We start from the raw sequence: 17,295 nt of genomic DNA on the forward strand, positions 1-17,295 counted from the left end.
AATGGTTTCCTGAACTTGCCACAATGTGTTCAGGTGATCACTGCTGCCATTTTGGATCCATGCTTTGTCCTTTCTAAAATCCCATTTTAGTCCGTGACAGTCTTGAGTATTAAAATCAGATGGTAGAAGTTGGAAGTGTTCATTCAAATTGTACCACTATTGTGACAATCTGTAAAGTACCAGTTACTCTGATTATAATTTACTTTTGTCAGTAAATGCTGAATAAGTTTGAGAGCTTAAACATTCATTAAACTTGGATGGTCACAGCATGGGAGTTGACTCAAGTGGTGAGATGGGTTCTCACACGATGAAGAGGGTATGACAGGTTTATGACAGGATCAATGATGCAAGTCCTGAATTAATAATTCAGGGCAATATAGAGGCTGTGCTGTGAAATCTAGAGGTGCAGTGTTTGGAAGTTGGACAGATTGGACAGTAAGTAGAATGTAAGTATATGATGACTGTGAACTTTAGTTGAATACCTGAGCATGTTGGACAAAGTGCGATATCGTATTAAATGAAGTACAAACTAAAATTCTATATAATGCAGCATATTCTCGATATATAAACATGTACTTGGGAATGACCAAAATAAAAATTCCACTTCAAAACTTGGGATATTGTTTTTCATTGTTATATAATCCAAAAGTTGTGTATTTTTTTAGCCAAGTAACAAAGGGTCATGACACTGATGTCAGAGTTAACATAAGTTGAAATTCTCTTAGCCATCTTTTGGCTTTTTTTAAAAAATGTGTAATTAACCTGTTACTGTGAGAAGAAGTGATAAACGGAAGTTATTCTTTTGTTAGTTTTTATGAAATACACTTTTAAGCAAAATTGATATGGCATTTTTTAGCAGGAATTTGAATTAATTTTTATTTTCTATGATGTAGAAAATTACACATTTGTGTTGGTTAGTATTGTAGTCACTGTATCTCACCAGAATCTCAAATTATGAAGCACTTTGTTCTGTTTATCAAAATAATTTACAATGTGAATGGAAGATCTTCTTGCTGTAAACTAGGAAAATAACTGCAATATCCTTGGAATTAGCAGGCATCCCAGGAGTGGTGCAGAGGTACTCGGGTTTTCTTTGAGGTTTTGCATTGTATTTTGTGTGATTTTTCCATTATTTTAATTTTCTCTGTTGAACTTTGTCTTTTCTCTTGTTTTTTCAGGAACTAGGAGTTACAACACATGCTAACTATAAGATCACCTTCATGTTGGATAGTGCAGCTATGATCACAGTGCATACACCTAAGAGAGGGGTAGTGGAGGTATGTGTGAAAATAGCTTTTAATGTTTATAAAAGCAGTGCTGCTTTTATATCCTGGTACATGTACTGATGAGCAGAGATGGAAATGTGTTGCTGGAGAAGTGCAGCAGGTCAGGCAGCATCTAGGGAACAGGAGAATCGACGTTTCGGGCATTAGCCCTTCTTCAGGAATGAGGAAAGTTTGTCCAGCAGGCTAAGATAAAAGATAGGGAGGAGGGACTTGGGGGAGGGGCGTCGGAAATGTGATAGGTGGAAAAAGGTCAAGGTGAGGGTGATAGGACAGATTGGGGTGGGGGCGGAGAGGTCGGGAAGAAGATTGCAGGTTAGGGAGGCGGTGCTGAATTTGATGGATTTGACTGAGACAGGCTGGGAGGAGGGGAAATGAGGAAACTGGTGAAATCCGAGTTCATCCAGCATCTGCAGACCTCATTTTCTCTTCATGTACTGATGAGCAGTCAGACCAGTCAGTTACAAAACCGGATTGGTATTCCATCCAATTAAACATTTCATTTTGTAAAACTTTTTTGTGAATTATTTTTGTCAGTTGAGGTAATGGATGTTGGTGCTCAAGAATGTGGATACTTTGTTTCAGACACTTCATCAGTATTATGCACAGCTAGGTCAGGTATGAGGTGCCAACTTTAGTCTGCATTTAACCTCAGTTCAGTGTGAATTGTGGATCAATGATATTTAATTAAATGCAGCAGTGGCCATTTACTGGGAATTTATTATACTTAATTGACGGGATTCTGGTAATGCCCCTATCCATAGGGACAGTGTGAATAAAAGGTTGTTGCACTAAGAGGTACTTCTTTGTCATATGCATCTCTTGTAAACAAATACTTCATGTAAGTATGTAAGGATTGACTGTAGTCCTTATTCTTCTTCACTCAGCTTTCTGGAGTAAGCACATGTTATCCCAGTCAGTACGTATGAACATATAAATAATCAGCAAAAGTATGAGATTCAACCCTTCAAGTACGTTCCCCCATTCGGTAAAATCACGGCTGATCTGATTTTAAATTCACCTTGCCTACCCTGATAATATTTCAACTCCTTGCTTAACAAGAATCGATCTACCTCTACATTGAAAATCTTCAAGGAGTCTGTTTCCACTGCCTTTTTATGGCAGAGTTCCAACGATTCATGGCCGTCTGAGAGAAATTTTTTGTTTAATTTCTCCTAACTGGGTGACACCTGATTTTTAAACAGTGATCCCTAAGAGGAGATATCCTCACCACATCTACCATGCTAAGACTCCTTAGGATTTTATATGAATGAATCATAGTGATTCTTAACCTTCTAAGTGCATACAAGCCTAGCTTATCCAACCTTCATAAAATAACCCATCCATTAGCATTAGTCTACTAAATCTCTGAACGGCCTCCAATGCATTTAATTCCTTCGTTAAAGTGACAATACTTTGCACAGTACTCTACGTACGATCTCACCAGTGCCCTATAAAACTGAAGCAACGCCATGTTACATTTGTATTCATTATGCTTATGATAGATGTTAACATTCTATTAGCTTTCCTAATTACTTGCTGTACCTGCATACTAAGCTTTCGCAATTCATCCAAAAAGGTACCCAGATTCAAAGTTTGTGAGAAGATTTGTAGCTCGGATGCTCGTTGTTGTGGTTCTGTTCACCGAGCTGGGAATTTGTGTTGCAGACGTTTCGTCCCCTGTCTAGGTGACATCCTCTGCTTGGGAGCCTCCTCTGAAGTGCTTCTGTGATATTTCCTCCTGCATTTATAGTGGTTTGTCTCTGCCGCTTCCGGTTGTCAGTTCCAGTGACAACCAGAAGCGGCAGAGACAAACCACTATAAATGCAGGAGGAAATATCACAGAAGCGCTTCATGGGAGGCTCCCAAGCACTGAGGATGTCACCTAGATAGGGGATGAAACGTCTGCAACACAAATTCCCAGCCCGGCGAACAGAACTACAACAGGTACCCAGATTCCTCTGCAATCTCTCACCATTAGATAATATGCTTCTTTTTAATTTCTCCTGCCAAAATTGACAATTTCACATTTTCCCACATTATACTTCATCTTTGACCACTCAGTTAACCTATCAACATCTTTTTGTAGCCGCCTTCTGTCCACTTCACAACCTACTTCTTACCTTTGTGTTGTCAGCAAATTTGGCAACGATACCTTACTTCTCTTCAACTAAGTCATTTATATAAATTGTAAGCATTTGAGGCCCCGCACTGATTGTGTGGCGCACTGCTTGCCACATCTTGTAAAAGACCAGTATTCCTCTATTCTCCACCTTCCTTTAGACAGTTGCAAGGTTTGTAGCTCAGGTTGAGGTTTAGGGTGTAGGTTTGCTCGCTGAGCTGTAGGTTTGATATCCAGATGTTTCATTACATTTTCATCTGTGTGTAGGGCTACGAGGGAGAGAGGGTCGTGTCTTTTTGTGGCTAGCTGGTGTTCGTGTATCCTGGTGGCTAACTTTCTTCCTGCTTGTCCTACGTAGTGTTTGTGGCAGTCCTTGCATGGAATTTTGTAGATGACGTTGGTTTTGTCCATGGGTTGTCCTTTAGACAGTCTTCTTCCAGTGTGCTGCCCTTTTTATTTTCGCAATAACTTGTGATGTGACATCTTATCAAATACTATTTGGAAATCAAAGTGCAGTGTGTAACTGGTTTCTCATTCATAGATCCATATTGACTCTCTGATTGCTTTGAGTTTATCCAAGTGCCCTGTTATAACTTTCGTAACAGCTTCTAACATTTTCCCTGTGATAGGAATTAAACTAACTGGCCTGCACTTTCCTACTTTCTGTCTCCCTCACATTTTTGAATAAAATGTACATTTGCTATCTTCCAAAGTAATAGGACCATGCCCTTATCAAGGGTTGATTTTGGAAAATTAAAACCAATCATCCATTATCTTATAAGTTTTGTCTTTTAAGACCCAAGAGCCTAAAATAAACTCAGGGTAAGGATCTTTTGTACTATTTTAGTAACTATTTTTAATGAAGTATAGTGGAGATAAGTAAACTATGAAGTCACTCTTTTCTCCCAACAAAGTGCTTTAGCACCTACTCTACATCAGTCGTGATACTTATTTATACTTGGAGAACCAACTATCCTGCAGCTTCTCTGTGTGTCATAACTAATTGGTGCTGAACTGATGGCAGTTCTATGCTGTGGAATTGCACACAGTAGGAAAGACCTCCAGATGGAACCAGGCTCATTCCATTATTCGTTAAACTGGGCCGATTTCCCAAATGAGTGTAGTAGATTTGGAAGCTACTTTCTACTGGTGTTAGGAATTCAAGTACAGCGGCAGTGTCAATTAAGATTGCTCTCTTCCTCTTTTTTTCCTTCCCAAGCACCTAAATTCAGGTATGGTTCCAGCATTTTTTAGATGATGTGTCACAAAGATTCTGTTCACAGGTTAAACCACTGGGTGTCATATGGGATAAATTTCCGGAGTTCTACACTAGAAAAAATACGATAATGTTTGATGACATTGGTCGAAACTTCCTGATGAACCCACAAAATGGGCTAAAGGTAAGGGCTACTCCCTTATGGTTCCCATATAAGCTCGGGATTCGTTGTACTTTCTGTTAAGAATTTACGTTTCCTGTTGGCACCATTAGTGTTACAGTTAATAGTAATTCGTACTATATTGGATTAATGTTAACCTAAATTGACTTGTATGTTAGTGTACAATGCCTTTTGAGCTGAAAACAATCAAAGCTTTTGCTAAACTGTTTTAATTTACAACGGACAAACATTCAGTTATGATTAGATTCAGTTAGTTTAAAGATTACTCACTTTTTAAAATTCATTTGTGGAACTTGGGCGTTGTGAGCTGGCCGGCATTGATACCCATCCCTGTTTGCCCTTGAGAAGGTGGTGGTGAGCTGCCTTTTTGAATCGTTGCAGCCCATTTGCTGTGGGTTGACCCAAATGCCGGTAGGGAGGGAATTCCTGGAATTTGATCCAGCGACTATAAAGCAACGGCAGTATATTTCCAAGTGAGGGTGGTGAGTGGCTTGGAGGGGGACTTGCAGGTGGTAGTGTTCCTAAGTACCTGCTGCCCTTTTCCTTCTAGATGGAAGTGATCGTGGGTTTGGAAGTGCTGTCTAAGGATCTTTGGTGAACCTTGGCATATTGGTTGGAGTTTGAGTGTGGCACCTTTGCTTCATCACTGGATAATTTTATGTAGGACAGGAAATGTCATGTTGGTCTATTTAACCTATCTCAAATGGACTTTAAAAAGAGAGCGTTTTCTTGCTTCAGCACGGCATTCTTGCCGCTTAACAAACCAGACTTGACCAGTAATTGTCACATTTGAGCAGCCTGAGTTTCTGTGTCATTCTCCCCCCACAGGTTGTGTTTGTGTCCTAGGTAAGCTCTTGTGTGGAAATGGCAGGTGCTTCCCCACAGAGAATGGATCAGAGACAGCTATTACTGCTCCCAGCCACCCATTTCACTGCTTTCAATCTTATTTGCAGTGGTGCAGGTAGAAAAATATTAGTTTTGTTAGTGTCTGTACTGTAGCATTAAAATATTGTCAAAATTGCCCCAAAGCCTGAAGTATTTTTTTAGGATGTGAAATAACAATAAAGAACCAGAACTAGTCAATAGGTCTGACTGCCTCAGTGGAGAAAGAAACAGTTCAGATCCCAAATCGAACATGACTCTTCTTGGGAACTTCGAGCACTCCAAAGAAGAGTCGTGTCGGGCTTGAAGTGTTAACCCTGCTTCTTTCTCCAGACCTATTGAGCTTTTCCGGCACTGTGTTTATTTCGGATCTCCTTCATTCACATTATTTTAATTTTCTTTAGAATGTGTTACCTGTTGTGCTGGTAAAGAAACAAATGCCAAAAAGATTTCAGTTGGAATAAAACAACGTTTTTTTCAGAAAAGGAAGCATATATTTCATAGAACGCCGACAGTGTGGAAGCAGGCCACACCAACCTTCCGATGAACATCCCAACTAGACTCACCCCACTACACAATCCCTATAACTCTACAATTCCCATGGCTAATCCCTGGACACTGGGCAATTTAGCATGACCAATCCACCTAACCTGCACATCTTTGGGCTGTGGGAGAAAACTGGAGCACCCGGAAGAAACTCTTGCAGACACGGGGAGAATGTGCAAACTCCACACAGACAGTCGCTCAAAGGTGGAGTCAAACCCAGGTCTTTGGTGCTGTGAGGCAGCACTGCTAACCACAGAGTCGGGTCTGCTCCCCAAGCCCTCCCCGCATTCCTTTGTACATTTACAAAAAAAAAAGATAGAAAAATTAATTCACCCTTGTAACTTTGCTTTTATTTTTGAGAACAATGCACATGAATGTCCTCACCCTGCCAAACACAGTCCCTCTCTGTCCCCATTTGCACTATTCCTGAACCCCTACATTATGCAGATCCCCATGATGACACCAAGATAGTTTTGATTTCTAATGCTGAAAATTTGTTCTGTACTAGCCATAAGGAAGTATGTGCTTCTATGAAGCAGATTGAACTTTCTATTGATCAAATTACTGTTCTTGAGGAGTAACTCTCCGAATGCTAAACACTTTGAGAAAAGATTGGTCCATTTTTGGTGCTAGACTGTTTTGGTTTAAAATTGGTTTACTGCAGGTGGTGTGTGCAGCACCTTGAGGTGTTTGCAGCTTTCTGATATCTTGTCAAAGAATTTGTTTTTGGTGTATGAACCTGGACAACAATTGATTACAAAGAGTGGTAACACTGAGTATCATCCACCTGTTATCCAAATTCCACTCATCTGTGTGTATAACGTAGGAGAGATTTTATTATAATTAATAGTTAGAACCCTTTTGTTCAAGGGTCTTGTAACATTCCAATTGCTCTTCCAAATGTGATCAAGTATGAATTGAACCTGTGTCCTTTATTCTGATTGGCACTTGATCTTCTGGCAGACTGCCCATTAGCCATGAACTTTGAGAGGGCAATAAATATGTGGGATTTATTCCATGACGTGGGTGCTGAATGTAAAGACGTGAATGAAACATGTGTCATATTCCTCTGTTACCAGATCAGACCCTTCATGAAGGCTCATCTCAACCGAGATAAAGACCGGGAGCTGCTGAAACTGTCTCAGTACCTGAAGGAGATTGGCAAGCTAGATGACTTCACAGACCTCAATCATAAGCACTGGGAAAGGTAAGGTGTCTCTGTTACCTCTGACTTTGCATGCTGTAAACCAGCAAAGGTCATGTTTCATTTGTCAGCAAAAAATATCAAAGGTGCAGATGTTTTCCTGGCTTGGAGACTTGTAATGTACTCAAAGCATAGACCTCCAACTTTACAGCTTCACAAGATGGTTCTGTGGAAAGATGGTTATTATTTATTTCATTGTTAATTCTGCCTTCAGATCTCCTACTGAACTTCTGCCTTCAAGCCTGCCACATGGGTTCATACATCTCATCTTTTAAAAACATTCTCAAAGCCTCTATCTTCAAAAGTGCTTTCAGGCACCGCTCCTGAGACTTCTGTTACTGTTCCTCTGTGGAGAGTCTCTCAGGGTAACTGGTGCTGTATATTTACTCAGTAAATTGTTCAGATTTGAAAATCATTACCTGAAAACTTGATCTCTATCTGAAGGTGAAATATAGGGCCATTGAGAGATCAGAATACAGGATGATGACCACCTCCTATGTAGTATGGTTTGACTATATAATGTGGTGCTCTTTTCACCTCTGTGGCCTAAGTACAAATCTGACTGAGAATAATGGGGTCAGCATCTTGTGTGGCTGATAGATTTAAACATTAGAGCCATCTGCAACACATTCCTAATGTACACAGGACCATGATGTAGTCCAAAACAGATTCTTGATTTCCACTTATTAGAAATCTCAAGGGGAGACTGAGAATGTGTGTTATTACATGGTAGTGCATATAATGGAATGAGGTTTGGCAGGAAAATGCCTTTTATAAATTGGGCTGAGGTGCAGTGGTGGTAGAGCAGAGGGAGTTGTCCTCATTGTCCATTTGTACATGACAATGGCATTGGGTTTTTCAAATCATTCCTCAGGATTGATATCCCTTTGAAATGATTTTGAATGCATTGGATTTGGTATATACTTCATCTGCTACCATTGCATATCATAAGGGAAGAGACAGTGCATTAATTTTATATTGAAATCCAGAAATGTTACTGCAACTTATAGGATTATTAACATTACAAGTGAGGCTTGTTCTACTTGGTTCTAAATTATTGATCAATTGGTATAGTGCAGCAACTTGCTACTGTGGTAAACTCAGCCTTACAAATATGTAAATCATTGGTATTTTCCTGCTCCAGGAAATGAGACTTCATTTGTGCTGAGTGACCGTTGCATTTTCATCTGTAAGACTTCAGCTAAAAGTAAAACCAGTTTTAATTGTGTTTCCCAGCTTATGTAGTATAGGCGTTAGGAAATCACCTCCACTTCCTGTCCTGACTGAGCACAAATTGTGAGGGTTATAATGTCTGCAGTATGTATCTCTACATGCTAACTGTAGACACATTACCCCTCTCCACCTCCAAGTGTTAGAATTAGAAGTACTGCATGTATGTATGATGTGCTTTGGAATATATCCTGAAGCTGTGCTTTTATAGTCATGGTATTCTAGATTAGTTCTGCAGATTGTTAATTTTTTAAAAAGTTGTTCATGGATTTTAGTGTCTCTAGCTAGGTCAGCAATAATTACCCATCCTTAATTACGATAGAGAAAGTGATGGTATAAAACTATTGTCTTGCGCTATTAGAAGTCTTTTGGTGTCTGAGCACAGTGTTAAGAAGGGACTTCCAGAATCAAGAAGAAGGGACTTCCAAAATGAAACATTGGTAACATAGTCCCAAGTCAGAATAATGTATAGCTTGAAGGGAAATATATTTTGTGTGTTCCCGTGTTTCCCTCAATTTTCTAGGTGATAGAGGTTACAGTTTGGAAGTTCATATGGGAAGAGCCTTGGTGAGCTGCTGCCTCACAGCGCCGGAGACCTGGGTTCAATTCCCGTCTCAGACTGTGTGGAGTTTGCACGTTCTCCCTGTGTCTGCGTGGGTTTCCTCCGGGTGCTCCGGTTTCCTCCCACAGTCCAAAGATGTGCAGGTCAGGTGAATTGGCCATGCTAAATTGCCCGTAGTGTTAGGTAAGGGGTATGGGTGGGTTGCGCTTCGGCGGGTTGGTGTGGACTTGTTGGGCCGAAGGGCCTGTTTCCACATTGTAATGTAATATAATGTAATCTAATCTAATCCTGTAGATGATGCACACTGCTGCCACTGTTTGTCAGTGGTGAAGGAAGAGAGTGTTGAAAGTGGTGTACTTTGTACCAATCAAGTGTGCTGCTTTGTTCTGAATGATGTCGAGCTACTTGCATGTTGTTGGAACTGCACTCATTCAGGCAACTGTACACAATGGAACCAAAGACATAGGAAGGGAAAAGGATGAGATTCTGAAGGGAGAATATAAAGAGTTAGGTAGGAATTTAAAAAGGAGATCCTCAAGAGTAGTAATATCTAGATTACTCACGGTGCTGTGAGCTAGTGAGGATAGGAATAGGAGGATAGAGCAGATGGATGCATGGCTGAGGAGCTGGTGCGGGGAAGACTGATTCATATTTTTGTGTCATTGGAATCTCTTCTGGGGTAGAGGTGACCTGTACAAGAAGGATGGATTGCATCTGAATTGGAAGGGGACTAATATACTGGCAGGGAGGTAGTGAGATAAGAGATCAATCAGAGACTGGTACAGATGAGGAAAGAAGTGAGACAAACAGTCAGGGCCGGCAGGGACAAAGCATAGAACAAGCTCGGGCTAATAAATTAAACTGCATTTACTTCAATACAAGGGGCCTAACAGGGAAGGCAGATGAACTCAGGGCATGGTGAGGAATATGGGACTGGGATATCACAACAATTACAGAAACATGGCTCAGTGATAGACAGGATGGGCAGCTTAATGCTGCAGGAAGGTCAGAAAGGGAGGCAAGAGGAGATGGGGAGTGGCATTTTTGATAAGGGATAGCATTACAGCTGTACTGAGGCAAGATTTTCCCAGAAACACATCCAGGGAAGTTATTTGGGTTGAACTGAGAAATAAGAAAGGGATGATCACCTTATTGGGATTATTAAAGGCCCCCTAATAGCAGAAAATTGAGCAACAAATTTGTTAGGAGATCTCAGTTATCTGTCAGAATAATAGGGGGGTTATGGTCGGGGATTTTAACTTTCCAAACATAGACTGGGACTGCCGTAGTGTTGAGGGTTTAGATGGAGAGGAATTTATTAAGTGCGTGCAAGACAATTTTCTGATTCAGTATGTGGATGTACCTACTAGAGAAGGTGTAAAACTTGACCTACTCTTGAGAAATAAGGCAGGGCACTTTTGGGGAGCATTTTGGAGCCACCAACCATAATTCTGGTGGTTTTAGAATAGTGATGAAAAAGGATAGACCGGATCTAAAAGTTGAAGTTCTAAATTGGAGAAAGGCTAATTTTGATGGTATTAGGCAAGAATTTTCAAAAGCTGATTGGGGGGGGCGGATGTTTGCAGGTAAAGGGACGGCTGGAAAATGGGAAGCCTTCAGAAATGAGATAATGAGAGTCCAGAGAGAGGATATTCCTGTTAGTATGAAAGGACAGGCTGGTAGGTGTAGGGAATGCTGAATGACTAAAGAAACTGAAGGTTTGCTTCAGAAAAAGAAGGAAGCATATGTCAGGAATGAACAGGATAGATTGAATGAATCCTTAGGTGAGTATAAAGGCAGTAGGGGTATACTAAAGAGGGAAATCAGGAGGGCAAAAGAGGGGACATGAGATAGCTTTGGCAAGTAGAGTTAAGGAGAATCCAAAGGGATTTTATAAATACATTAAGGACAAAGGGTAACTTGGGAGAGAATAGGGTCTCTCAAAGATCAGCAAGGTGGCCTTTGTATGGAGCAGAAGGAGATGGGGAGATACTAAACGATTATTTTGCATCAGTGTTTATTGTAGAAAAGAACATGGAAGATACACAATGTAGGGAAATAGATGGTGACATCTTGAAAAATGTCCATATTACAGAGGAGGGAGGGCTGGATGTCTTGAAACGTGCATAAATCCCCAGGATCTGATAAGGTGTACCCTCGAACTCTGTGGGAAGCTAAGGATATGATTGCTGGGCCCCTTGCTGAGATATTTCTATCACGAATAGTCACAGGTGAGGTGTCAGAAGACTGGAGGTTGGCTAACGTGGTGCCACTGTTTAATAAAGGTGGTAAGGACAAGCCAGGGAACTATAGACCAGTGACCCTGACATCGGTGGTGGGCAAGTTGTTGGAGGGAAATCCTGAGGGACAGGATGTACACTTATTTGGAAAGGCAAGGACTGATTATGGATAGTTAATTTGGCTTTGAGAGTGGCAAATCATGTCTCACAAAGTTGATTAGAGTTTTTTGAAGAAGTAACAAAGAGGATTGATGAGGGCAGAACGGTGGATGTGATCTATATGGACATTCGACAAAATTCCCCATGGGATACTGGTTAGCAAGGTTAGATCTCTCAGAATACAGGGAGAACTAGCCATTTGGATACAGAACTGGCTCAAAGGTAGAAGACAGAGGGTGGTGGTGGAGGGTTGTTTTTCAGACTGGAGGCCTATGACCGGTGGAGTGCCATAAGGATCTGTGCTGGGTCCACTATTTTTCGTCATTTCGGTTGCGAGCATAAGAGGTATAGTTAGTGAGTTTACAAGATGACACCAAAATTGAAGGTGTAGTGGACAGTGAAGAAGGTTACCTCCGATTACAATAGGTTCTTGATCAGATGGGCCAATGGGCTGAGAAATGGCAGATGGAGTTTAATTTAGATAAATGTCAGGTGCTGCATTTTGGGAAAGCAAATCTTTGCAGGACTTAAAAACTTAAGGGTAAGGTCCGAGGGAGTGTTGCTAAATAAAGAGACTTTGGAGTGCAGGTTCATAGCTCCCTGAAAATAGAATCATAGGTAGATAGCTCCCTGAAAATAGAATCATAGGTAGATAGGATGGTGAAGAAGGCGTTTGATATGCTTTCCTTTGGTCAGAATATTGTGTACAGCAGTTGGGAGGTCAAGTTGCAGCCACTTTTGGAATATTGTGTGCAATTCTGGTCTCCTTCCTGTTGGAAGGATATTGTGAAACTTGAAAGGGTTCAGAAAGGTTTACAAGGATGTTGCCAGGGTTGGAGGATTTGAGCTACAGGGAGAGGCTGAACAGGCTGGGGCTGTTCGCCCTGGAGTGTTGGAGGCTGAGAGGTGACATTATAGAGGTTTATAAAATCATGAAGGGCATGGATAGGATAAATAGACAAGTCTCTTCCCTGGGATGGGGAAGTCCAGAACTAGAGGGCATAGGTTTAGGGTGAGAGGGGAAAGATATAAAAGAGACCCAAGGGTGGTAGCTGTATGGAATGAGCTACCAGAGGAAGTGGTGAAGGCTAGTACATTGCAACATTTAAAAGGCATTTGGATGGCTATATGAATAGGAAGGGTTTGGAGTGATATGGGCCAGGAGCTGGCAGGTGGGACTAGATTGGGTTGGGATATCTGGTTGGCATGGAAGAATTGGACCAAAGGATCTGTTTCCATGCTGTACATCTCTATGACTCTATAAATGGAGAATATTCCATCACACTCCTGTCTTTGCATCTTGTAGTTTGTGGACAGACCTTGGGGAGACAGGAGGCCAGTAACTTTCCACAGGATTCTTAGCCTCTGGCCTGCACTTCTAACTTGCAGCATATTGCGATCAGTGTTGCTCTCTAGCCAACCGTGCGATTATACTTTTTGATTGCTGATTCTTTCTCTTCCGTCTGCAGATATCTCTCTAAGAAGCAAGGGCAGTGAGAGCCCCAGGTGGATCTTTCTGCCCTAGATTGTGCACTCTTCAGAAGTAGGTGAGAAACTTTAACTGTGATTGAACTCAGAACAAGTGCTGAGCACTGCAACAGTCGAAAACAAAAACGAGGAAAAAAACACAACGCCAAAGGGACTTATCAACTGACGTGCTACCTGCAACTTACTTTCTACTTCAGATATCCCCACTGCTGGTCCTGCACTCAGGGCTAGTGAATTGAACAAAGAACAATGTGTTTCAGCAAAATACTGACACACTGTTTGCATACATAGGAAAATGTTCCTGCTGCATCGCCATATACCCCTGTCTAAGTGTAGTTTTCTTGCTCTATCATATGGTTGGTTGAAACCAGAAGTAAGTTAATTGTAGGTTATTTGATGCAAGAGTAAGTTGTTCTTATTTTTGACAAACGGACTCTCCTTGTATGCTGAGTTTGGATTATATATGTGATAAAGCATTTGAATTCCTACATGAACAATTTCTGTTTGACCCAAGTTTTACCAGAGGGAATGTTTTAAGCTTGCCTGTCAGTGGATTGAACTCCAGTGTATAAGCAGTAACAAATGAACTTTGGCCCTTGCCCCACTTCAGAGACCCTATTTCCAAATCTACTTTCAGCTAGTGCTAAGCTGTATGGACATATGCTTGGTATTTCAGTGTAGTGACTCTCCCAATGACCCTTGCTTTACTGGCTGGACATGTGTTACCGACCATTGTGCCATTTCATGGTCTACACCCTGGAGAATTTATCTCCTCCTGTTTCATTCCTGCTGCTCATTGATTCCTGCACCAATGCACCTCAAACTGTTGCTTTGATAGCATTGCTTCCTTCAGATGCTGCTGATGTTATTCCAAACAAACTACTGACCAGTAGAGTGTTGCATTTTCTGAATGTTTTTGTATGTGTTTGAGATCCATCAGTGAGAAATCAGCCTGGCTTTTGGTTTCTACCAAGCCACCTTACATGGTGATGATTACTCTGCACAGCAAAAGGGCAGTCATGCTCTATAGCGAAGTGCAACTTTATATTCTATTCCTAAGTGGTTTCTTGCAGCGAAAGGTAAAACAAAACCAAAAGCATGCAATAGTGAGCATGCTAGCTGTTGCAAAGTTTTCCATCATTTTTTTACTGCAATCAGTAACAAGAATATGGCAAGACAATGACTGTCCAATAGTATTGAAGGGAGTGCGAGGCAAGAAAACCATCTTATTTCCAGATATTCCAATGTATGCAGCAGCTATTGGAAGCACCCAATAAGATTAAAATCAGGAGATCTGGGCTCTGAAGTCTTAGTTCTATGTTACCATTCTCCCGTCACTCTGCTGAGTAAAAGAGCCCAGCCGAAGCAGCACATGCAACTGAATGCAGTAGTGCTTTATGCCCAAGATTTTTCTTACACCACCTTTCCTTATGCAACAAAGAACCGGCGAATAACAAAATGTGTGCTGGAGATCAGCAGGGGTTCCCCTGCTGGAGTTGAATGAAGGTCAAACTATTCTGTTTACAGTTCAGCCTGGCTGAAAAGGGCCAGAAATGTCCTGGAATTCTTATGTTGGTTTCTTCCTGTTGTGAATTTTCATTCATTACTGCGATGTGTTTATTTTCATTCTTTTAAATAATGAAAACAGACATTCCAGGTTGAATTCTGTATTTAAAAAAAAGTGATTCTCAGTGGAGCAATATCAAAGGTGTAAATATTAAATAAAATACCTGGTGACGTTCTTTGGTCCAAAGTGATTCTTTAACTGCTTTATTATTTGAAGCTGAGGGACAATTTCTATCTATGGAGAAAGTGAGGACTGCAGATGCTGGAGATCAGAGATGAGAGTGTGTTGCTGGAAAAGGACAGCAGGTCAGGCAGCATCCGAGCAGCAGACGAATCGATGGGCTTCATTCTTGATGAAGGGCTCTTGCCCGAAATGCCGATTCTCCTGCTCTTTGGATGCTGCCTGACCTGCTGTGCTTTCCCAGCACCACACTCTCGACAATTTCTATCTATTCAGAGTGTAGAACAGGGTTTTCACCAAAATGGATATAGTTGAGGTGCAGAAAATAATCTTAAACTCCGGCAACAGCTCACTCAACCTGGAAGCTGATGGCTGGAACTCCAGGCTCAGTAATACTGTGATCATATGTACTGTGGGCTTTAGGCATGTTTCACCACCACACACAGTGTAAAAGGAAAGGAGTGGGTCATGTGTATGAAAAATCTCCTGTTTATGCTCTGTATGGCTGAGAATATGGAGGAGTAAATCTATTAAAATTCTTACCTGATTATCCAGTGCGTCAAAATGACTCATTTAGAATGATTATGTGGGTGTGTGTCTGTCTGTGTATCCTCAGGCAACCTGCAGTGCTTTATTTGAAGTTAGAATTTTGTCATCCAGTTCTTTGATGCCTTAACCATTTGACTTCCTTATTTAATTTGCAAGAACGTGATTGTGTAGAAGTTATGGACTGGTTTCATGGTCCAGAGAACTTGAGCTCAAATCTCACTGTGATTGGTCGAGAAATTTGAATTAAGTCTAGGAAGGCCAGTAAATGAAGAATTTTGTTAGTGAAAGTGGCCATGACCCTTTTGGATCATGGTGAAAACTGCGGGGAATGAAACTTATTCTGTCTAACCTAAGCAAAGTGGAATCCTAAATTCCCTTCCTGTGCCACCTCAAAAATAGTTGTATTTTGTTCAGTTGAGTTGTGTCAAACCACAAGAAGAGATTCAAGATGACCACCACCACCATCATCAACAACACAATAAGGGTTAGTCTTGTCAGTAATGTACCACTTTAAGAATTTAATGTAGGATTTCTGCCAGAGTAATGTATTCGGATGCTGTGGGTGGGGCGGGCGGGGAGTGTAACACAGATGTGTGTATATGTACATGTTTGTTTTTCTAACATTTATGGGCTTCACAATCTGAAAACTTGTTTTGATAGTTCTTTAAATGCTTAATATACAATTGAGCAAGCAGTCTTTTCTCACAAAGCATGTTGCAGTCTGAACCTTGGAAGGCTACAGTACTGTTGAACGTTTAGACCTTCCAGGACTGAAATTGAAAGATTATTTGATGAGAGTATCAAGGGATGTGATGTCAAGGCAGGTTGATGTACAGATTAGCTATAGTGATGAAATGTCGACTTTCCTGCTCAGATGCTGCCTGACCTGCAGCAACACACTTTCAGTGCTGATCTCCAGCATCTGCAGACCTCGCTCTCTCCTACAAATTAGCTATAGCCTACTGAATGTTGGAAATCACAGTGAGTCAGGTAGCATCCATGGAGAGAGAGCAAGCTAATGTTTCGAGTCTAGATGACTCTACGTCAGAGTCTGAGAAAGGGTCACCAAACCTGAAACGTAAACTCAAATTTCTCTTCAAAGATGCTGCCAGACTGGCTGAGCTTTTCCATTAACGTCTGTCTTTGTTTCTGATTAGATTAGATGACCTACAGTGTGGAAACAGGCCCTTCGGCCCAACTAGCCCATACCGACCCTCTGAAGAGTGACCCTCCAAAGAGTAACTCACTCTGACCCATTTCCTTCCGACTAATGCACCTAACACTACGGGCAATTTAGTGTGGCCTACTCACCTGACCCGCACATCTTTGGACTGTGGGAGGAAACCAGAGCACCCGGAGGAAACCCACGCAGACACTGGAAGAACGTGCAAACTCCACACAGGCAGTCACCCAAAGCTGGAATTCAACCTGAGACCCTGGTGCTGTGAGGCAGCAGTCCTAATCTCTGAGCTACCGCATCTGCGGTTCTTTTGCTTTTTAGGAAGCAGATTTTGACTGGGGCTCTGTCAAGTGAATTGAAGCGCTGACAACCAGACAGCAACGGAAAAAGAGGGAGAGAATCAGTGCCTTTTAGATTGATAAATTTTCAGCAAAACTGGAAGACGTCATTTCTTTGTTTCTTTTACCCTTCATATCCAATGCTTATATTCAGCTGGAGCCTCCAACCTAATCTTGTAATCCTAAAATGGAGGTGGAGAATTTTAAGGTGGTCAAGGAAAGAGAATATGGGGTGCAAAATTGAAAGGCAGATAGGATGCTGAGATTATGAACAGTCTAATTCAGTGTTGAAGGATAGGGATGAAATCAGTGCCAAGGATGTATCAATAGCGGAAGTCAAAGACATTAGAGTTCCTCGGTACTAATTG

At 41.3% G+C, this 17,295-nt stretch overlaps 1 protein-coding gene across 2 annotated transcripts in view; it reads left to right on the plus strand.

Moving 5' to 3' along the window:
• ublcp1 (ubiquitin-like domain containing CTD phosphatase 1) overlaps nucleotides 1-14,855 on the plus strand; it is a 46,949-nt gene extending 32,094 nt beyond the window's left edge. For both annotated transcript variants that reach the window (XM_043703986.2, XM_087995472.1), the window contains exons 8-11: nucleotides 1,179-1,277; nucleotides 4,689-4,805; nucleotides 7,310-7,437; nucleotides 13,095-14,855. In XM_043703986.2, coding sequence (XP_043559921.1) covers nucleotides 1,179-1,277; nucleotides 4,689-4,805; nucleotides 7,310-7,437; nucleotides 13,095-13,122 — 372 coding nt within the window. In that variant the 3' untranslated portion in view covers nucleotides 13,123-14,855. The remainder of the gene's footprint in view (nucleotides 1-1,178; nucleotides 1,278-4,688; nucleotides 4,806-7,309; nucleotides 7,438-13,094) is intronic.
• Nucleotides 14,856-17,295: the final 2,440 nt, after the last annotated feature.

This window comes from Chiloscyllium plagiosum, unplaced genomic scaffold, assembly GCF_037043375.1.
Source record: "Chiloscyllium plagiosum isolate Xiang-an unplaced genomic scaffold, Cpla_swu_hap1 HiC_scaffold_16, whole genome shotgun sequence".
Lineage (NCBI taxonomy): Eukaryota > Metazoa > Chordata > Chondrichthyes > Orectolobiformes > Hemiscylliidae > Chiloscyllium > Chiloscyllium plagiosum.